The following is a 21,532-nucleotide window of genomic DNA, read 5'->3' on the forward strand; positions in this document are numbered from 1 at the left end:
TGTAATGCAACGTGGTTTACATGTAAAACAGTCCATGTTATTACAGCCTAGTTCTCTTGTTCAAAGTAGTTATAGTGTTCAGAAACATTTTTGATCATTCATGTTCCATACCTGTCTGTTATATAGTTTTATCAGTCATAAAAGTAATTTAAAAAAGTACACAAACACAAAAGCAAAAAATATCTATCTATCTATCTAAAAATTATAGATTAGGTGTATATATATATATATATATATATATATATATATATATATATATATATATATATATATATATCGGGGGGAGGAGTATGATAGGGGAGGCTTGGGAGGGTTTAGTTACAAAAGGTTGAGAATCTCTGGCTTATATTGACAAATTATTATGATAAATACTGACCGTGTAAGAGATTTTATGAAAAAAGTCATTCTCAAAAATATATTTCTATGAAAGAAGACCAACTGGTGGATTTTGATATTCTTGTTATACATGCAAAAATGTGCAAAGAAACCTTTGTACAAAGATTTCATAATAAAAACTTTCCTTTAATTTCCTTCCTTTAAAATGTACCTAACAAGTAATGCTTATAAAATATAAATATATAAAATTATATATATATATATATATATATATATATATATATATATATATATATATATATATATATATATATATATAATTTTATAGATTTATATTTTTAGAATATTTTCCTGCCTTCAAACGTGATGCAGTTTGAGATATGTTTAAGGATTTAGGCATGATTTTTGCATGATAATAAACTGGTGGTTATAAGCATTACTTGTATTATATATATACCCGAGGTATTTATTTATTTAAGAAAAAAAGTTTATAAAATGAACGTAAATATATTTTGTCATCCATACAAAAAAACAAAACAAAAAAACCCCCAGAAACCCTGGGTACTTACTTGATCTGGTATATTGGAGGCGAGGAGCTTGGGTAGTCTTCAGGCAGTATGATCTTTTAAAAGCAAAGAGATAAAGAATTCATAAACAGTATCATCACTTGTGTTATATGCTTACAATAATAATGTAATAATATCAATGCATTCATGTCACAATAATCCACTAGAAAGGGCAATTCATCTGGACTTGATTCCTGAGTTTTTTCAGTAATGTACACACCAAAGCAACAAATATTTTTAAAAAGGTACTTTTTAAGTATATTTTGTTATTACATAGGCTTTTTCTCGTGTTGTGTTGTCCAGTGATTCTGAGAGAACTATATTTAATTCCTAACTTCACAACAGTACTGCTTGTGATGGCAGGATTGACAATACAGCCTACATGACTTCACTCAAAAGTTCTTCATTTACCTGTAAACAAACAGAACATTTCGGTTCAGAAATGTCATCTGATATTTTGATGCAAAAGACCCTGGACGCCTGGTCTATCACACACCACTCATCCCCATAAATAGAGGAAAGCGCTTCGATTTCTTCAACCTAATAAAGTGAAACCAAAGTTATCACAGATCAACAACTTTCCACCACTCCAGAGAAGTTCTTTAAGCGCGTTTAAACTGATCATGTGTATATATGTTTCAGAATTCATCATGAGTAATCTGACCTGTCGCTGCAGATCGTCAGCATTTTCTGTGATTGTGTCCATTTATTTTGAACACATTGCTGTTCGTGTATTGACAATATTCAGGTTTGCTAGCAAATTATTGACACCCAAGGTAAATCCCAAACAACTCTATACGCCCTACATGAGTGCACTATCTAGGTTAGAAAGTGTACCCTATGAAGTACAATTCATATTCAACAGGGAAACATTTGAGATTGGCCTTTAGCAATAACCCGGGGAAGTGATTCAAACACGTTCACTTGGTAAATTGATTGTACATTTTGTCTGGGATTTTTTTTTCGTATTTGTGTCACCACTCTTTATTGCAGTTTGCTTTTTATTTATATTTTTTCTCGTTTTTTTCATGGTTCAAAGAACTCATGCAAGCCAATACTTCCGGGGTCAAACCTGCGCTCTGTCACGTGGGTTGTGACGCGTACTTGTATATTCAATCCAGTACTTTCTACTGTAGAACCTTTACTGCCTTTTGGAAAGATTTGTCTAGATTTCTACGCTGAAATATATGTAAAGACTTTTTTCTTTTAATTTAAAGATTAAGTTATTAGAGCCATATATAGTTTGGAGGTATTGTGGAAGCTCGGTTTCAAAGATAATAACCAAAGGTGCTCTGTTACAATATTTACTTTTATGTATATGAACTTTTGCCAGAATCTTGAGATTTATAAGGTAGTATTCTTTCTGTTTAGAGTGACAGACTGTGGAAACTTCACACTGGACTTCAAGCAACTTGGATTCTGTTCCTCTCCACTCTTCCTCCAGACTCTAGGACCTTGATTTCCAAATGAAATGCAACTGAAATTGTGATTGTGTGTACTGAACCAAACTGAGAGATTAAAGGCTCAGGAAACCTTTGCAGGTGTTTAGAGTTAATTAGCTGATTAGTGCTCTTCTCAGGTCGACATTTCTATATGATAAATTCTTTATTCTAATATTTTGAGATACTGGATTTTGATTTCCATGAGCTGTAAGTCATATTCATCAAGCTAAAACAATAAAGTCTTGATATATTTCACTTTATATGTAATGAATCTAGAATATACTGTATTAAAGTTCCACTTATTTCATTAAATTATGGAAAAAATGAACTTTTTCATGATATTCAAATTTTTTGAGATGCGCCTGTACACTCATACCAATAAGATGATGTCCCCATATTAAAAACTTAGAAAGATCTGCCACCCAAATGATATATGTGTACTCGTCTGGGAAAACCCAGACTGTCCAGCCAAAAATGACAATAAAATCAGGTTTTGACAAAATTGGAGGGCTTCTGCCTATATAATTCTCTGGCACATCTACTTTAAGAAAATATAAATATATTACACCAAAATCATGTTGAATGTTTTTAATAACTTTCTAAACTTGCCTAGGTTATCTGCAAAGATTATGTTGGTTAAAAAGAGCAAGTTTAACAAAAGCAGCTCCAGGGTAAATTGACCTTAAGTGTGAATATTGTGTGTATGTGTGTGTGAGTATTGTGCCCTGTGATGGACTGGCATCACATCCAGGGTGTATTCATGCCTCATGCCCAGTGTTCCCAGGACAAGCTCCGGGTCCACTGTGGCCTAGACCAGCATAAAGCTGTTACTAAATGATAGTGACTGAAAATGGTTTAAAACTTTCATTTATTATATATTACATTTTTAAAACTTATTAATTAAATAACACTTGCTTTCAGACAGCCATTGTGTTGGTGTATTTCAAGAAAATAAGATAAGGTAAGATTGTTTTATTGTCATTGCACAAACAACAAAATTTATTTTAAAAGCAGACCGGCCAACATACAGTTACAATATATTGCCACATAAGTTAAGTCAGTTAAGTTGAATCTTTAAATATGATTTTTTTTCTTCCTATTTTACTTTTGCAGATAACCAAATGGTATAACTGTATAACTGAGATACATTCAAAACAGAAACATATCAGATTAGGAAAACTTGTAGTGGATAATGTTAGACAGGAGGTGGATTGGCTTAGATAAATTGTCCCTAGGTGTGAATGAGTACATACGTGCGTGCGTGCATGTGTGCATGGTCCTGTGAGAGGACTGTCATCTTATCCAGGGTTTATTGCCTTTATTTTTTGTCAATATACATTACAGCACAGCGAAATTCTTTTCTTTGCTTGTTAGGAAGTTGGGGTCAAAACACAGGGTCATCCATGATACAGCACCCCTGAAGCAGAGAGGGTTAAGGGCCTTGCAGCAGCTTGGTGGTGCTGGGGCTTGAACCCCTACCTTCTGATCAGAAACCCAGAGCCTCAACCGTTGAGCCACCTACATATGATATTTGGTGATTCTATGCTAGTTTCTTTCCATTGAAGAATAAGATAGACGTAAGGTACAAATTCCCACAGCCACGTTCCAAAACCTAGAGAAATTCCTCCTAGAAGGATTTAAGTTATTGTAACAACAAAGTGGGACTAAATATAAATAGGGATGTTCAAAAAGCACATATGACTTTGATGGTCAGCTGTCCACAAACTTTTGGCCATATATATATATATATATATATATATATATATATATATATATATATATATATATATATATATAGTGTACCTAATAAAGTGGTCACGTTTTTATCCTAATGTATAAGAAATAAGCCCAGCCCAAATAATATCCAATCGGAGGCATGTATGCAAAGCAGAAGCTTCTTGACCAATAAAAATAAAGAGCTTCATGAATAATTAATCGTATACCAATATTGTTCTACTCCGTGCGCGCTGGCGCTGACAGAAAAAAAAAACAAGCTACGATTTTAAGTTGAAGGTTGATAATAATGACGACGGCGATATACCTCGAACACTATCTTGACAGTAAGTATATGCGTTTCGCCTCGTTACTGTCACAATCTATTTTTCCTTCCTTTCTTCTTTTTTTTTTTTAGGAAAAAAAACATCTGGCGCTCATGAGGGCTTTTGGTGGCTTCGCAGCGCAGTCGGCGCAAGCGAGCTAAGCTAAATTAAGCTAAGCTAATTATAAGGTTGGCCTGGTGAAAGTGAAATATTTGTCGAGTCGGTAAATGTTTGTAAATATATTAACATTATTACTTAACCAATTACAGCAAACAACCGAGAGTTGACAAGCGACCCGTTAGCTAGCGTAATTGTATAGCATGTTAGCTTTGTAGCTAGCTAGCTAATATTAAAGTTTTAGTGTTTGCTAGCTAGCTATCTGGCTGGAATGTAAACATAGCTGAGCTGTCACTCAAGTAATGCAAGCGTTGCTAATAATTTTCCCTGCGTGTTATTTCATTTTATTATTTGAATCACGGAAGAGTTAGAATCATTACATGCAGGGACGTTTTACATTTAGACAAATCTAATTGGACAACTAGCTAAGTCAGCTGTAAACACAACAGCTGTGCTCCTGCCACAAGCAGCTCCCGTCCCGTTCACGCCGGAATTTACATCACGGTTCTACATTTGTATGTTACACCAGTGTTTCTCAGAACTGTTTCTTCTAGAAACATTATCTCAATTGGTTGCTGTGCTGTTTCACCTGACTCATCAGATCTTCAACAAACCCCTCATTAGGTAAAAATGAGTGTTAGAGAGAGAGAGAAAAAAAGAAAAACACACAAAAAAGTGAAAGTGTCTATAATGAAAGAGCTAGGACTGGGAAGCCTTTGGCTCTCTAGTTATACACTGTATGCAGGATAGAAACTATTTAAGTGTAATGTTATTTCCAATGTGCTGTTACAGTTTTAAAAAGATCTGAAATATGTTCCAGGCATTGAAAACTTGCCATGTGAACTACAAAGAAACTTCACCCTGATGCGGGAGCTGGACAACAGGACAGAGGGTAAGTAAAGACTCATAAGTAAGGACTCACTGATACCATTGTGGATTAGATTTACTCAGGGAGATACTATAATGTCATTGATTATAGTCAATTTGGGATGTTAATCTGGTACCTGCTTTTTGTTTGTTTGTTGTGTCTCTCAGTAATAGTAGTTCTGTTTAAATCAACCTCACTGTAATAACTAAACTTGTCATTAGATATAGATATGGCGCAGAATCCACCAGTCAGATCCTTTTTAAAAATGTTTCAACGTATAAACTGAATTGTATGCTTGTTGATCTGGCGACGTTTTCCGTAAGGAGTCGTTTATTCAGCATTTCTGGGAGTTTTCTGACATTGGAAAACCGTCAGGACCAGTGGAGTTTACACTGTGTGGTTTCTCAGTAACATTTTTTAACTTCAAGAAAGAGAATAGAGACCTTGCTGAGGATGAGAACAGGAACTATCCGGTCTCACAGACATGTCACAACATTAAATGTCTATAAATATGGAAGAAATGACGTTGATGAAGTGTTGCTCAGTTAATAAATGAACAGTTGTAATCATTTGTAATCATTGTCAAATCATTGCTGTAGTTTAATAGAAATAAAATGTGGTGGTGGTGTTGTGTGTTTTTTGAATCAATGTTTCTCTACAACATGGTAGAAAAGAAGGGAGAGATTGATAAACTTGCAGAAGAGTACATCACAAATGTCCGGAACCTGGCGTCTGAGCAGAGGGTGGAACATCTGCAGAAGATTCAGAGCGCCTACAGCAAATGTAAAGAATACAGTGATGACAAAGTGCAACTTGCCATGCAGACGTATGAAATGGTTAGTGAGTGTATGACCTCTACCGTCTGTTCAGGATTTAGTGTTTGTCGTGATTGTCACATGACAATCATGTCACAGCCCAATTCTCGAAAATCTGAAAAATTGCGAGCTCCTTCAAATATTACGGAGTTTGCTTGATTGTATTATTTTCTGTGATCGCATAATCCCGGAGGGACCGATTGAATTGGACTCTTGGATTTAATATGTGATTTGATCAAATTTGTTAACGTAGTAACTCAAGTTTTTTCTGTTTAAAATCTCAGCAGTTGCTTAAAAAAAATCACTTTGTGGATTCTCATTGCTTTCTAGGTTGACAAGCACATCCGAAGGCTGGACGCAGACCTGGCCCGCTTCGAGAACGAGCTAAAAGAGAAGCTGGATGTCAGTGGTTATGAGAGTCCTGAGAGTAGAGCACTAAAAAGTAAGACTTTTTTTAACAGCAGCTTGTATGACTTCCTGCAAATGATGTGACATCTGTATGTTGTACCCCCAACTAGACACAGTTTTCCTGTTTTGGGGAAGTGAATAGCATATTTCAAATCATCTGAAAAGTCTTGATGAAGTGGGAATCATTTCTCTCAGCACCTCAAATACAAATAAATCCACTTTGATCTGTGGTGAAATTGCATCAGAATTGAAAGGAAACAGATCAGACAATAATGAAGTTTACACTTTTCTCTTTAACACAAATCAGCCAAGATGCATGTGTTGTGTGAAGTTTGCGTCATTAATATGTGACTAATGTTGCTAACAAGCAAGAGAAGCTTACAACTAGCAGTTTAGCATTACTTAACTGTTTGTCTAAATCATCACCCACAGCTTACAAGACATTGTTTGTCTCACTATTATAATCTGTATATAGATTTATAAAATAGCAACATAAGTAAACATAAATCAATTTACAACTCTATCAACTAGAGTGTTTTTCACTCTTTATAGAAAAGTGTTTCATAAGCAAATCCTGAGAATACTTGACATGGTTTGAGGCTACTAAAGAACCAAGCTTTAGACATTAAACACGTCTTGGCTGATCGACTACATTTGGGGTAAGTGGAAAATGTTATTTGTGACTGAACTATTTCCTAAAAGATGGCTGGCCTATTGGCTACGTGCACAGATTGTACTGTTCATCCAGACGCAGCAGTTTTTGTAAAGAATGATTTTATTAGATAGGCTTTGTGATTTTAATTTCGCTGAGCCAAACTCTACATCATGCATTTTTCAACCACAAATGACAAGGTTGCTGAAAGTTTGGCATTGAATAATGCTATGCAAGAAGAAAATGCTCTGATTTGATCTCAGTCTGAGGCAGTATTGTTAAAGCCTGGTTACTTAATTTGTCTCAAACTGGCTTCATGGACATGACAATGAGTTCAGTGTTTTTCAATGGCTTTCCCAGTCACTGGATCTGAATCCAATAGAACACTTTTTGGGGTGTGGTAGAACAAAATGAACGTGCACCTGAAAAATCTGCAGGAATTGCATGATGCAGTCATGTCAACATGGACCAGAATCTCAAAGGAAGGTTTCCAAGATCTTGTGGAATTAATGCCATGAAGAATTGAGGCTGTTTTGAGAGCAAAGAGAGGGCCTACACAGTATTAGTATAGTGTTCCTAATAAAGTGTTTGGTGAGTGTATTTCTATCCATTTGCACTAGAGTTTATATGTGTATATGTAACCATTTGCACCAGAGTAACCAAAACCATTAGAGTTTATGGCCCTCTCCAATTTTTTTAAAGGGATTTGAAATTAATTTGGTGGATTAGAGTTTATCGTGGTGGCCCCAGCCTGTGGGCTGTATGTTTGTCACCCCGATCTAAAGGGATTGTTTTTTTTTGTTTTTTTTTGTAGAAGGAGGAGGCAGAGGGCTTAAGGATAAGCGAGGATCCAAAGGCAGAGGAAGAAAATGTTCAGATGAAGACTCACCTCGAAAGAAAAAAATTAAAAACAGGTTTAAGATTTAATTATTATCTGTAGCACATGAAGGGTGCATTTCTGTCAGAATTAATAAGCCTTTTGTTAATTCACCAATATAATTAGTGTCTTAAGGTTGCCTTTTTTTTCCATCTGTATTTTTGTAGTCCTGATTTCCAGGAGTCCCTATTGCCCGTGCACCCATCAGATGTCCTGGACATGCCAGTGGACCCCAACGAGCCCACATACTGTTTGTGCCATCAAGTGTCGTATGGAGAAATGATTGGATGTGACAACCCTGATGTACATCTCAGTTATTATTATTTAACAATAATTTGTTTTTTATTGTTCTCCTGTTATTTATTATTTTATAAAAGTTTAGAAACCTTTAGATCTTCATGTCGGTTTCAGACCGTCCCTATCAAAAGTAAATATTTTTCACAGATTCAAGATAACATTCCCATGAACACAAATGCAATTTATAGCACTGTTGAATTTGTGATTCTGATTGGTTAGAAGATGTTGATTGATTTTCTATAATGGCATAATTAAGACAATAGGTTTATACAGTGTTAATGCACTCCTTCTTGTACATTATTGTTTCTCAACTCATTCACAGACAATCTACATAATCTAAGGGTAATAAAAAAAAAATGCTGTTATTTAACAATGAAAAATGTATACTTGTTGATATGGTGAAGTTTTCTGTAAGGAGTCGTTTATTCAGCATTTCAGCAAGGAAAACCTTGAGGTTCCAGAGTTTACACTGGTTTCTCAGTAACTTTTACAAGCTGCATTTTTTAACTTCAAGAAAGAGAATAGAGACCCTGGTGAGGATGAGAACAGGAACTAACCGGGCTCACAGACATTCAACAACATTACATGTGTCCATAAATGGAAGAAAATAGGTTGATGAAGTGTTGATCATTTAATAAATTAACAATTGTAATCATTGGCAAATTGCTGTAGTTTAATAGAAATAAAATATGTTGGGACATGTTGTTGGAAAATAACCAACTTTTAGGTGGTAAGAGTAACTCTGCTTTGTGTTGGGCCACATCACACCACCATATCTTTGATTACTTTCCTATATCAGAAGTCAGTGTTTTGTTACTTACTCAGTACTAGGCTACAATCAGTACTTATTTCTTAAACACAATTTACTCAACCTTTTTTAATATATATATTTTTTTAACAGTGTCCAATCGAATGGTTTCACTTTGCATGTGTGGATCTCACAACAAAGCCCAAAGGAAAATGGTATGTCAAAAATCTGATGAAATACCCAAAAATTTGGTATACATCACAGATTTAACATTTTAATATATGCTTTTCATTCTCTAGGTTTTGTCCGCGGTGCACCCAGGATCGGAAGAAGAAATAAGATCTCTAATGCTGACTTTTATATGTAACTGTGTGTGTGTATGTATGTATGTGTTTTTTATTTATATATATATATATATATATATATATATATATATATATATATATATATAATGAGTGTGTGCATTTTGTCTATGTGGTGAAATAGGAAATTATGTACAGTATATATATATATATATATATATATATATATATATATATATATATATATATAAAATCACTTTCTATATGACTATGATAAAGGAAAAGAGGGTCACAATGAAACAAAACCTTTATTTTTTAATGTACTTGAAATGTGTCTGTTTTGTTAATTCAGAAAAAAAAGTTTCATATTGTACTACAAGTAGTCTGGTATTATTTTTATTTTCTATGGAAAGTGTCAACTTACATATGTGTATATATACAAATGTCTACTGAATTAGCTACATAGGATTTCTTGCTGTATGAAATCAAAGCACCAAATTCGTTGCTCTTGCAACTTCATTTTGCATATTTACATGCTGAAATGTTGTTTAGGTCTCACGAAAACATTTACAGCAATAATTTAAGTTATGAGGATTTTATTTTGAAGTAAATGTCAAAGATGCCATGTGCCTGCTGGATGTTGTATCTTTAGAGGAAAAAGCCTGATTTTACTTGCTCTCAAATTATGACGTGACTACTTCTGTAACTCTATCCAGACGATCAACAGCTCATCTGTGTTGTGTGTATACTATTGGCTGCTGCTTTGGCAGAATCAGACATTTCCTCCACCACCTTTGATGCACTTTTTTATTTTTATTTTTTAACCAGAATTTGCTCTCTTTAGCACCATGACCAACGCCTGTGTTCTCAGAAGTGTCTCAGAGGGGGAGTCAGGTCTCGAATCAGTTGCCCTGCCATGTTGTTTTGTTCATTAAGAATACTCTTTGCTTGTGTCCTAGAACGGAAGAGCTCACTCTTCAAGGAAATAAGCGGACCAAAAAAGATTTTGATGTGTTTAATTTTTAACCGCAAATGCAAATAATCGTTAATGGGTTATTTGTGATGTTTGTATGTCAATCATAAATTAAGACAAAGAATCCATACTGCTATGAGATACTTTATTACTTTGTAAATGAGTTTAAAGTAACCCTAAGCATAGTGTTTTTATTTATTTATAAATACATCCTCACAGTCCACATGCTAGTCAAAGTGTGAAAATTGTCTGCACCATGAATTACATTTTTGTTTTAATTGAACTAAAAATCTAATTGGAAAATTAGTTTCTGGTTTAGGGTTATTACACCTGTGGGTTTTTTGGTAGGGTTTGAGGCACTTCTTTGCATTTTCATAAAATATGGATTTATTAAATGTACGTGCTGCTGTTCCTGTGCTTTTGTCTGGCTTTTTTTAATATTTTTTATTTTATTTTATTTTTTAGAAATACCACATAAGTTAATGTTATTCAATAGAAAAAAAAAACATGGTCTTTAATAGTTTTTAAAAGAGCTGGCACAAAAGAATCTGTTGTACTACCTAAAATGTCTCATTTTATTCCGAGATCCATGGAAGTATGGAGTTTTTGCATGGTCCTGCCTGCAGACATACACTGAAAAAAATACTGAAGTGCTGTCATCCAAAATTTGAAGTGTGACAATCAAATTATCCAGTTTTACTCTACTGTGATATTTGTTCAGATATTTAACATAGATGCATGGAATAGATCTTAAGATGTTGGAATATATATACTGTACATATATATGTTAGCACATTTCCCTTCACACTTCTGGGGTTGGAGGTTCGATTCCCGCCTCCGCCCTGTGTGAGTTTGCATGTTCTCCCTGTGCTTTGGGGGTTTCCTCCAGGTACTCCAGTTTCCTCCCCCAGTCCAAAGACATGTAGGATGATTGGGGTTTACAAATTGTCCATAGTGTGCGAATGGGTGTGTGATTGTGCCCTGCGATGGGTTGGCACCTCATACAGGGTGTCCCCAACCTCGCTCCCCACGAACCTGTGTAGGAGAACCTGTATAGAAAAGGGATGCATGGATACAATAGCCTATCCACCTTCTGGCATGTTTTGGGAGGAAACCAGAGAAACCTGAGGAAACCCACACAGACACATGGAGAACATGTGAATCTTCACAAAGACGGACTCAGGATGGAACCAGGTACCCTTGGTCTGTGAGGCAAGTGGCAACACTACCTGCTCCTCAAAACTCTTCATCTGATTGGTCCCAGCTGCAGGTTTCCCGTACGCTGTTATCAGGAAACTCCACCTCGAGGTCGTATACAAAGTCTGGGTCGTCTTTGTGGCGCCGGTTGAGCTCGAACAGCACGTCCATTTGCGCTTTGCGGCGGTTCAGCTCTTCATCACTGAGCTTGTTGAGATCTTCCTCGTGTGTGTGAGAGCGACGCTGTTCTCTCAGACTCTCCTCCACACTGAGACCTCGCAAGTGGTCCCGGAGCACCATGTGTAACCTCACCAGCTGCTCCACTGACACCAAATCCAGGTAATGTCCGTGACGGGGATGAAGCTTCAGTCTCTCTGCAGCCCTGCTGCAGTCTGAAGGAGTGAGTCAAAAGTAGACATTTTCATTTTTAATCCAGATAAATCACTCCATCATATTTAACAAATAGAGTTAGAAAATATAAGAAAGATAGTCTGTTACCCGAGAACTGTGAAAAGCTCCTCACTGGCATTACTCTTTTACGCAACTTGCTTGTATGTTCATCTTCATATATGAGAATGACTGAAGGTGGATCAAACTTAATCCCACATCGTTTGGCTATTATAGCCATGATGAATGCCCACCACTCTATACTTTTTTAGTCACCTGTTATAAGAGGAGAGAATAAGTCTCTTGGTCAAATGCAATTAATTATTAAGTCCCCAGACTCTCCATAAAATGCTTCCACCTCTTGAAAGAAAGAAGAATGATTTATGCAAGTTAGCTCTGAACTTTCAACTAAAAGAAGGGGAGAGGAAAATGTACGGTGGCCGTGAAGTGCAAAACACATTCGGTGCGTTTACATAGACAACAATAATCCACTATTAACCTGATTAAGATGATACTCTGATTAAGAAACTACCATGTAAACAGCGATTTTTAATTACCTTAATCTGATTAAGGTCATACTCGAAGTAAACACAAATCAAATTAAGACATGTGGAGTACTCCTGTTTTAGTTGCATCATCGACATGTATTACAGACACCTTGTTGTAAACACCTTAATCACATTATTAACGTCGTGTGAGTTTTCACCATATTTTGCGACAGGACACATACACACACGGCAGTGCTCAACCGTTTTACGGCAAAAAAAGAGCACAGCTGCGTCCCAAACCGCGTACTTACCTACTATAGTCTCAAAACTGTATACGGTACCTTAACGGAGACGAACTGTATGTTAATACGTGAAATTCTTGAGGGACGTCGGACGGCGTGGCGCAGTGACGTAATGACGTGTGCCGTTAATCTAATTATGTTCTATAACATGTGAAACGGGAACGTGAAAGGAGTATTCTAAAAGCGACTCATGTAAACACCTCAATCACATTATATGTGTTTTCGGATTTGTTATTTGTTTTCTGATCTGTTAATATGTTTTGCACTTAACGGCCACCATAGAAAAGGAAAGGGGAATGGGAAAGATCTTTCAACTTGTATTTAAAACCCAGCGCAAAGTGTGGACTAGTTGGTGAACGGCGCTTTCTTGAACATTCCCGATCTCTACAGAGAATATCTGCTCTCTTTCCTGTCTCTTCTGTGAAATGTATGAAATTGTATAGACTGTAACTGGTCTTTGTAGAAAAGTTCTTTGGCTTCTTGAGCTTATCAGATATGGTGTAATGTGTGAAACATAGCTAAATAACAATTATGGATAAAAAAAAAAGCTCTATTCGCTGTAAACGGAGTAAGAAAGAGTTTGGAAATTAGTCTCCTAAATATCCAATTTCGCTTTTATGCTAAACTCAAACTTTACTCTGGGTAGACATTTTATTTGCAATCAGTTGTGTTAATTTTTCCTCATGATCTGTTATAAATTGCTAAGTGCAATAAAGTATACTGGATTACTAGTTAATAAATAAAGCAGAAAAGGTTTGCAGGACGCAACCTGGCTGTTCGGCTTATGTGATGTGTTAGCTGTTGCCATCGCAGTAGAGTAACCAATAGCATTAGATGAAACACCCCTTGAGGCTACACCTGGAAGCTAACTAGCCAAATCAAAATTCTTAAAATAGAATTTTGATTTTTTTCCTTTTACATACGTATAGGTGTTATGAAGAGTAATCCTAACGCAATTTATCCGAACACAGCAAAGCACCCACACCGCGGCTGCTGAGCGTCTTCTTCTCCTATGTGGATGTAAATATTTATTGAACTAGTATTGAATTAGCGCCATCTATCGGTCACCAGTGACAGAATACGGAAACAGACCACCGATAAACGGCCAAATCCCAAACCACTCCTTATCTGACATGTAGTGCACTAGTTAGAGTGTGAAAGAATGGACGAGATGTTTAACACATTATATAATTATAAGTATAAGAATATAAGAGTATAAATCATCGTGAACTAGTCGGCTAATGCAATTTATACCTTGTGCATCGCAAATCTGTCTTCCCTAAATATGCATTGCATGTAGTTGGAGCCTATTTAGTGCGCCTGTATAGGGACCATGTAAGAATTAGGGATTCACCCAGTGCCAATGACATGAGTCGACCATGCTCAGTTTATATTTTGTAGTAATTGGGTTATGTTTTATATTTTCTGGAGCTTCACAGGAAGGTAACGACCTTGTTACAGGTGTAAGTTATGATAGAAAGAAAATTTTAAAAAAGTGTAAGACAAATATCTCAAAACAAACGTACAAACAAACAAAAAAACCCACGTTGTTGTCCACCGTAGTGTTACAGCTAGCTGGTTGGTTTATTTTGCTTCCCGAGTTAAAGTACCCTTTGTTGCTCAGGTTCTTATTTGATTGTTTTCCCTGTTTGTTTCAGATGGTGTCGGTTGTGGTTTTACGTCCTCCTGGCTTGAGTCAGTGGTCATGTCGATGAAGCTTACTAAACAAGGCTTCCACAGGTAAACAACGCGACAGGTGACGTGAAGTCTGTCATCAAAGTTATAGGAAATATTTCAGCTGTGTTCTGTTACTATTCTATTTATTAACTTCTTCCATTGGGAAACAAGGATGTTTTCATTTGATTATCTCTGTTTTATGTTCAATGTACGTTATAGATTGAGTTTAAACATAAATTTCAGGGGTTTTTTTTTTTGTTCCACTTTCAGTTTAAAAATGATTTAACATTGAAACATGTAAGTAAGAAAAAGGCATAAGTGAACACAACATATATTTTCAGTCAGTCATTCATTCATCTGTCCGTCTGCCCATCTTCAGTAAGCCCTTTATCCTGGTCAGGGTTGCGGTGGATCCATAGCTTATCCTGGGAACGCTGTGGGAAAACACTCTGAATGGGACACCAGTCCATCACAGTGTCCCACAAGCACTTATTCACACCTACGGCAATTTTATTCAATTCAATTCAGTTGATTTGTATAGTGCTTTTAACAGTGGACATTGTCCCAAAGCAGCTTTACAGAAATCTATAAATTCAGGATATACATTTTAAATGTATGAATTTATCCCTACTGAGCAAGCCAGAGGTGACGGTGGCAAGGAAAAATTCCTTGTGATGATATGAGGAAGAAATCTTGAGAGGCACCAGACTCAAAAGGGAACCCATCCTCATCTGGGTGACAACCGATAGTGCCTATATATATATATATATATATATATATATATATATATATATATATATATATATATATATATATAATCTCAATCAATCAATCAATCCTTTCTACAAATGTGTAATACGGGGTCAGAAAGTGAAATTGTGTAACCAGGAAATTGATTGCAGTTTTCACATGAAAAGTCAACAGTCCACCTACTGGCATGTTTTTGGTAAATGGGAGAAAAGTGGAGAACCCGGAAGAAACCCACATGGACATGTGAAACTCCACACAGACATTAACGCGTGCTCTAACAGGGGACCATAGAGATGTGAGATGGCACTGTAGCCCAATGCATCAACGTCCCACCCACAACATTTGCTGTGTCATAAAACTGATTGCATTGTCTGTCTGTGAAGGCATTTTCACAATACACAATACATCATTTAACACAGAAATGTGGGGAAACTAAAAGCATGTAAGCAAACAATCAGCTAGTCGTTACAGTGAGTGTCAGTAGGGTTGGTGGTCGGTGTTTTAACAGTACTGACGATACATGTGATATCATGATGATAATGTATTGTGATATAATTATCATGAGATCAGTACTATATTATTAGACTGTTTATCTGTTTGATAGACAGGCGGAAAGCATATTTAACTGATCCTTGTGGAAATTATTGGATTACAGAAGTATTACTCTGCATTTTTCAGAGACCTTGTTTATGAGGTTCGACATGAGCCTACATCACATCCTGTCAAGACTCTGCTTCTTCACAGATTGCCTAATGGAGTTTACATGGATCAGTATCAGCTTGCAGATCTGAGGGAGGAAATGGGATTACAGGTGATAATGGTTTATAATCTTTTTTTAATTTGTCAGAGTGCAGAGACAATTAATCCAATGTTTATGAACTTCCTGTCAGTCGCTGTTTTTTATTCTGTTACAGCTTCAGACACACATGAGCCAATTGATAAAGTCTGTGGTGCAATGATTACCTATCTCAGGTGTGTTCAAACCTGGAACACAGCTAAACAAGGGACACTATTGGGAAGCTTTGCTCTATAGCATAGCACTGTTGTGTGATGTTATGTAATGTTGTTCTGATTATTGGGAATACATATGCAGAATGCTTTAATTTGTCATTTATGAAATAAATGCAATGACAGGGATGTTAACGTCCCAGGGAGTATGTGTAAAATGTTAAAAATGGTTTTATAACACCAAGCCTTAGTGTTATACAAAGTTGAAATAAAACAAAAAAGATAGAAACACCAGCAGAATGTGGGTGTGGCCCTCCCTAATATTCTAATGAGCATGTTTTGATTGACATCTTCTATTCAAGACTTCCAACTTCCTTTGCCTCTCAAGCAGAATGCCATGTATTGACCTGTCCAGTTATAGAGTTAGCATACTTACTAGGTATAGTTTTGCTAGAAGCAACGTGATTAGTGAAGATGAAGCTTATGAAAGCTTTAACCAATATTCAGTTCAATTCGTTTTTTATTTGTATAGAACTTGGACATTGTAACAAAGCAGCTTTACAGAAATAAATGCATTCAGGATATAAATTTTAAATGTATGAATTTATTCCTGATGAGCAAGCCAGAGGCAACGGTGGATGATATGAGGAAGAAACCTCAAGAGGAACCAGACTCAAAAGGGAGCGCATCCTCATCTGGATGACACCAGATAGTGTGATTGTAAATAAATAAATCCCTTCTATATTCATGTACTACATTGTCAAAAAATGCAAAGGTTTTCACATGAAGTCTATATTGTTGAAGTTATCCACTGTTCACTGTTCAGTATTAGCCCCAGCCAGTTTACCTCAAATGAGGATTCTGGCATACACATGTGAATGTCAGCAGCTATTCAGTACAGCATATTGTGTCCACAAGACTAAAAAGGTTTAAAAAAAAAAAAAAAAAAAAAACAGAATACTCTCTAAGGCTTTACACCAATTTTTATTTCTCTCCAACAGTTTGAATGGAACATAAAAGGAAATCAGCATGCATAATTAATAGATATGTCTGTATGTGACAGGTGCTTCTTGATTCAGCTTTAGATCTCGAGGCCCCGGCCCACGTTTCTTCTGCTTTCTCTGCACTGGTATTTCTCAGTCCTCCTGAGCCTCTACAGGCAGCAGTTCCTGTCCATGGCCGGTACCACAAGGCATCCAGTTCAGGAGGATGGGAACGAGTAGTCATCGAACCACCAAGACTACTGCTTCGTTCAGAACACTGTGGGTGAAAACAAAACACTGATAGAAATTCTTATGGTATGTGTCCACTGCAGGCAAATTTGATAACTGTAATTTTCCTCCGGTTCATTTCTAATGGTTGAAGTGAAAAAAATATGAGAGGTGTTGTGGAAACTGGGCTTTATGCAAATTACATGTAACAGTGACAAATTGGACAAAAGACACCGTATGCAATTGCATCATTTTGCGTTGTACTGCTTACAGACTGTATAGTTCCATCTGGATGACAAAAAATGAATAATGGTCACAACCCTCCTCTTTTCTCTTCATCTCGGTATTCATACACGAGTACTTCATTTTTTTCAGCACATTTGAGTAGGAATGCAAGTCACTGGATAATGCTATAAATAGACAAATATCAATAAGGGATATTTTAGTTTCATAAAATATTTAACTCCTTGCCTTTTTAGAACTAGTTTAAAAGAGTAGCCTACTTGAACAAGAAGACAAATTATCTGATTTCATTATTCGTTCACGTCCTGCGTACAGTTCGTACAGGACTTTGCTGAAATTTTTTTTGTGATTGTTGTGGCCAAAAATGCTTGATTTTGCAGGGGCTTTAATCAAAATTTGTGATGCAACATGCAGAGTTTTTTTTCTTTTTTTTAAATTTATTTATTTTTTTTTTAGCTTTTTTGTGGAAAACTACTACTAAATTACAATTGCACTAAATTGTTTTGCATGATCTTTTGCAGTAATGTTTGTTGGTAAACGAGACCTTTTAGCTGTACTCCTGTTTGATGCATGTGAATGAAAGAGGGCTTTGGCTAAATGCATGTCAGGATGACGTCACATGACATGTCTTGGCCCAAATCTGTGGAAATCTGCACTAATTTTGAAAAATCTAAAGCTCCTTCGAATATTGTGGAGTTCACTTGATTTTTGCATTACATTTTTGCGATAGTAAAATCCTGGAGACACTGATTGTAGACAGACATCCCCGAAGCAACGAGGCTCTGGAGAAGGGAGTGGAGGGAGGTATTCATGGCGCGTGCAGTGGACATTTCGACATTTAGCTCTGCATTACAAATAATATATCTGTCCTTTCTGTGCTAGGTGACACTGTAAACCCTGGAATACCTCACAGAGTGGTTGATGCTCCTTGCACAGTTCAGAACCAGACTTTGTGCTCATGGCTGGAGGTCCATGGATTACAGGTAATAAGAGAGTTCTTGAGGAAACAACACTGATCTTTAGGGGTGTATGTCTCCTTCCGAGACAATATGATGCGCATGAATGATCTGATGTTTGTAAGATCTATTAAAAGCAGTGATTCACTGATTTCAGTATGTCGTGATTTGGGTCTGTTTCAAAGCAAAATATATTATGATTTAGTATTCTGCACACATCTGCTTCATTGGAAATGATGGGCACAATTATGCCCTGCAATGGATTGGTCCTCTCCCTTGTGCCCTGAGTCCCCTAGGATAGACTCCAGGCTCCCCATGACTCTGTGTAGGATAAACATTACAGAAAATGGATGGATGGATGGCATTTGAGCTCGTGTACACATACAGACATTGGGGGGGGGGGGGGGGATATATATATTGTTTTTTAATTATTTTTTATTTTATTGTTGCCTCTTTTGACATATTTAGACAAGCAGACATTTGATCCTCTTTGAAACAGTGCCTATTAATAAAGGTGATCATCTTGATCAAATAACACATAAAATTGACCTTTTGTAGTAATATTCCCAATTTAAATTAGCAAAAACCTGATCAATCACATGGAAAAAGAAGTTTCACACCTTCAAATCCATAAAATTAGAAATAGGTGTTGAAGATTGGGTGCCAGTGATGAGACCCTGCTTAGTGAGTGCAGGTGGAACCTGTGTTATTTATACCTCTCTCATATCTAGTGTCTGGTGTTCCCTTTGCCATTGAGGTGTGTGGTATCATCATGCCAAGATCTAAAGAGTGTTGTAAGGCCTTCAGAAAAAAAGGTTGTGGATGCCCATGAGTCTGGCAAGGGATTTAAAAAGATCTCCAAATTATTTGAAATACATCATTCCACTGTAGGGAAAATCATCTACAAATGGCGCAGATTTCAAACAACTGCCAATTAGTCCAGGACTGGCCGTCCCAGCAAATTCAGCCCAAGAACAGACCGTCTGATGCAAAAAGAAGTCTCCTAATTCAGACATGATGGACTAATGGGTGTGAAAGTGCCCTAACTGGAAGTAAAAAAACAAACAAACAAACCATGTGGACCACCACCATCAGCCAATCGAGACAAGGAGGTGCCTCAAGTTGGATGTCAGTCATGTTGCCTGTAAATTCAAAAAGCTCCTCCTCTTCTGCCGCCATTCATATGCAACCTAGTTAGCATGCATGTATATTTTGACAGCGTAGCTTTAGAGAAAATAGTAGCTTAAGCAAACGCCATCTAAAATCATTAACTATACCTTTGAATAAAAGGTGTCTTATGCTGTGTTTGGCTTAGCTCAGCAGTAGGAAGACGGAGCTCGGAATGATGTCATTTTCAACCTGGAGCTCAAGCTACCAAGTGGGGGGAAAAATAGACGCCTCCATGTTCGTCTTTTGTTAGCAACAATCTAGCCAGCTAACTGTTAGGATTATGTATACTTTCCTCCTCAAAACAGCAAACTGTATAGTCAGTGTTACAGCTTTAACAAGCAAATATGTCACCATGTTGATGTCATGTAAAATAAATACTAGTCTATATATAAAATGACTCATTAAAGGGTAAAAAAAGTGCTACTTTGTTTACTGTTAATGCTGTGAGCAGCCATGTTGATTGGATATCACTTGTTGAACTCGGGGTTGAGGAGACCATCCCAAGATCATGAGTAAGAATTTAGAGTTGAAGTATTTTTGCTTTGGGTTTTCCTAGTCAGTGGATAGAAATGACAAGTTACAACTGTTAGTCGAGTACAGCATCATTACTTCTTGTCTGATTCCTCCCTCATAGGTGCCAAGTGTGAGCGTCAAGCTTCCAGTGGGTGATTCCTCTCTGATCATCCCAGTGTGTGCTGTAACAACACTGGTGTCTCTGCTGTGTAGTGCTTTTCTCTTCAGGGCTGTCTGGAAACATGGCATCTTCTGAAACTGAAACTCTAATAGTCAGAAGTGAAAAGGTGTCATTTTCGCCTGTGCACCTGTACAGTTACAAGCCTAGGTTCAACATAAAGGAGCACTGTTTGTGGGAAAGACTTTTTACCCTCCTGGATTTAAGAGAATATTATTTATGTTCAATAAGTATTCTATATCCTTCTGTTCTTCTGTCTGACCTGTATATGTTGTATTTTTTTCATTAAAATGTTCCACTACCTAATGCTTTTGTATGTTTCCTACCCAAATGCATAATGCATAAAAATGTAATGTTTGTCCACATGTCAAAAAATGTTTTATTGTTCTGTATGAGGAAACACCATTTAGTTTTTTCGTGCCTTGGAATATATTACTTAAAGAAGAAAGCCCAGGTAACGGGAACACCTCAAATAACTTAAATGTGATCATTCAGAATAAGACTGAATATATAATTGGTCTTTATATTTCATTAAAAAAAATCTTATTAGATTATTTTATTAATGTCCTCTGGCTATAAATATGGTTTAATCTTTAATACATAAAAACACTTTGGAAGTTTAAAAGGCATTTAATTAATAACAATAAGATTTATTATTATTATTAATATTATTATTATTATTAATAATAATAATAATAATAATAATAATAATAATAATAATAAAGTATTTGGAGCATGACTCTTACTCAGAATATGAGTATTTTTTTTTAGAACAGAAAAAAGTTGAAGCTAAGAGATGAATAATGCTGATTAATGCTTAGCACATTTTTTTTTTACATTTGTATTTAATTTAATAAATCTATTGCATGGTTTATTTTTTTTTTAATTAATTTTATGTAATTAAATGTATTGTTTTATTGTCTATGTATTGTTTTATTTCTTTCGCATTTTTAATCCATAGCCTGTCTTGAATTGTTATCTTCGTTTTGAAGGTCTTTAAATTTGTCTGGCGTTTGCCCAGAATTCCTCAATAACGGAAACGGTTGTGAGGGTTCGTTATTATTTTCCCCAG

At 36.1% G+C, this 21,532-nt stretch overlaps 4 protein-coding genes across 10 annotated transcripts in view; 2 read left to right on the forward strand and 2 right to left on the reverse strand.

Moving 5' to 3' along the window:
• The window catches only part of impact (impact RWD domain protein), a 53,505-nt gene extending 51,787 nt beyond the window's left edge, over positions 1-1,718 (reverse strand). For all 3 annotated transcript variants that reach the window (XM_017478536.3, XM_017478535.3, XM_017478534.3), the window contains exons 1-3: positions 1,567-1,718; positions 1,314-1,442; positions 906-958 (exon numbers count right to left, since the gene is read on the reverse strand). In XM_017478536.3, the coding sequence (XP_017334025.1) occupies positions 906-958; positions 1,314-1,442; positions 1,567-1,608 (224 nt within the window). In that variant the 5' untranslated portion in view covers positions 1,609-1,718. The remainder of the gene's footprint in view (positions 1-905; positions 959-1,313; positions 1,443-1,566) is intronic.
• A 2,547-nt stretch (positions 1,719-4,265) lies between these two features.
• Positions 4,266-10,851, forward strand: ing5a (inhibitor of growth family, member 5a). Its single transcript, XM_017478633.3, has 8 exons — positions 4,266-4,404; positions 5,321-5,392; positions 6,038-6,204; positions 6,514-6,625; positions 8,058-8,157; positions 8,288-8,423; positions 9,319-9,380; positions 9,465-10,851. Exons 1-8 carry the CDS (start codon positions 4,368-4,370, stop codon positions 9,502-9,504), a joined length of 726 nt encoding a protein of 241 aa, XP_017334122.1. The 5' UTR covers positions 4,266-4,367; the 3' UTR covers positions 9,505-10,851.
• Positions 10,702-13,846, reverse strand: cep19 (centrosomal protein 19). Of its 2 annotated transcripts, none has more exons than XM_017478629.3 (3): positions 13,738-13,846; positions 12,136-12,300; positions 10,702-12,029 (listed from the first exon to the last, which is right to left on the reverse strand). In XM_017478629.3, exons 2-3 carry the CDS (start codon positions 12,263-12,265, stop codon positions 11,677-11,679), a joined length of 483 nt encoding a protein of 160 aa, XP_017334118.1. In that variant the 5' UTR covers positions 12,266-12,300; positions 13,738-13,846; the 3' UTR covers positions 10,702-11,676. The 2 variants fall into 2 exon arrangements, with proteins under 2 accessions (XP_017334118.1, XP_017334119.1); XM_017478630.3 differs by lacking the exon at positions 13,738-13,846 and adding an exon at positions 13,584-13,723.
• A 286-nt stretch (positions 13,847-14,132) lies between these two features.
• Positions 14,133-20,766, forward strand: pigx (phosphatidylinositol glycan anchor biosynthesis, class X). 4 transcript variants are annotated; one of them, XM_017478627.3, is made up of 6 exons: positions 14,133-14,257; positions 14,473-14,554; positions 15,986-16,052; positions 17,253-17,451; positions 18,526-18,626; positions 20,404-20,766. In XM_017478627.3, exons 1-6 carry the CDS (start codon positions 14,194-14,196, stop codon positions 20,536-20,538), a joined length of 648 nt encoding a protein of 215 aa, XP_017334116.1. In that variant the 5' UTR covers positions 14,133-14,193; the 3' UTR covers positions 20,539-20,766. The 4 variants fall into 4 exon arrangements, with proteins under 4 accessions (XP_017334116.1, XP_017334115.1, XP_017334117.1 ...); XM_017478626.2 differs by having other exon boundaries at positions 14,134-14,257; positions 15,920-16,052; XM_017478628.3 differs by lacking the exon at positions 14,133-14,257 and adding an exon at positions 14,258-14,277 and having other exon boundaries at positions 15,920-16,052.
• Positions 20,767-21,532: the final 766 nt, after the last annotated feature.

Source organism: Ictalurus punctatus, chromosome 10, assembly GCF_001660625.3.
Source record: "Ictalurus punctatus breed USDA103 chromosome 10, Coco_2.0, whole genome shotgun sequence".
NCBI classification, from domain to species: domain Eukaryota; kingdom Metazoa; phylum Chordata; class Actinopteri; order Siluriformes; family Ictaluridae; genus Ictalurus; species Ictalurus punctatus.

Bases quoted from the DNA above. Each gene is read 5' to 3' on its own strand.
- ing5a (XM_017478633.3), top strand. From the start codon at position 4,368: ATGACGACGGCGATATACCTCGAACACTATCTTGACA. The intron at 6,626-8,057 runs GTAAGACTTTTT...TTTTTTTTGTAG, and splicing joins TGAGAGTAGAGCACTAAAAA to AAGGAGGAGGCAGAGGGCTT. The intron at 8,424-9,318 runs GTACATCTCAGT...TTTTTTTAACAG, and splicing joins TTGGATGTGACAACCCTGAT to TGTCCAATCGAATGGTTTCA.
- cep19 (XM_017478629.3), bottom strand. From the start codon at position 12,265: ATGGCTATAATAGCCAAACGATGTGGGATTAAGTTTGATCCACCTTCA. The intron at 12,030-12,135 runs GTAACAGACTAT...TCACTCCTTCAG, and splicing joins GAGCTTTTCACAGTTCTCGG to ACTGCAGCAGGGCTGCAGAG.
- pigx (XM_017478626.2), top strand. From the start codon at position 14,194: ATGCTCAGTTTATATTTTGTAGTAATTGGGTTATGTTTTATATTTTCT. The intron at 14,555-15,919 runs GTAAACAACGCG...TGCATTTTTCAG, and splicing joins ACTAAACAAGGCTTCCACAG to AGACCTTGTTTATGAGGTTC. The intron at 17,452-18,525 runs GTGGGTGAAAAC...TTTCTGTGCTAG, and splicing joins ACTGCTTCGTTCAGAACACT to GTGACACTGTAAACCCTGGA.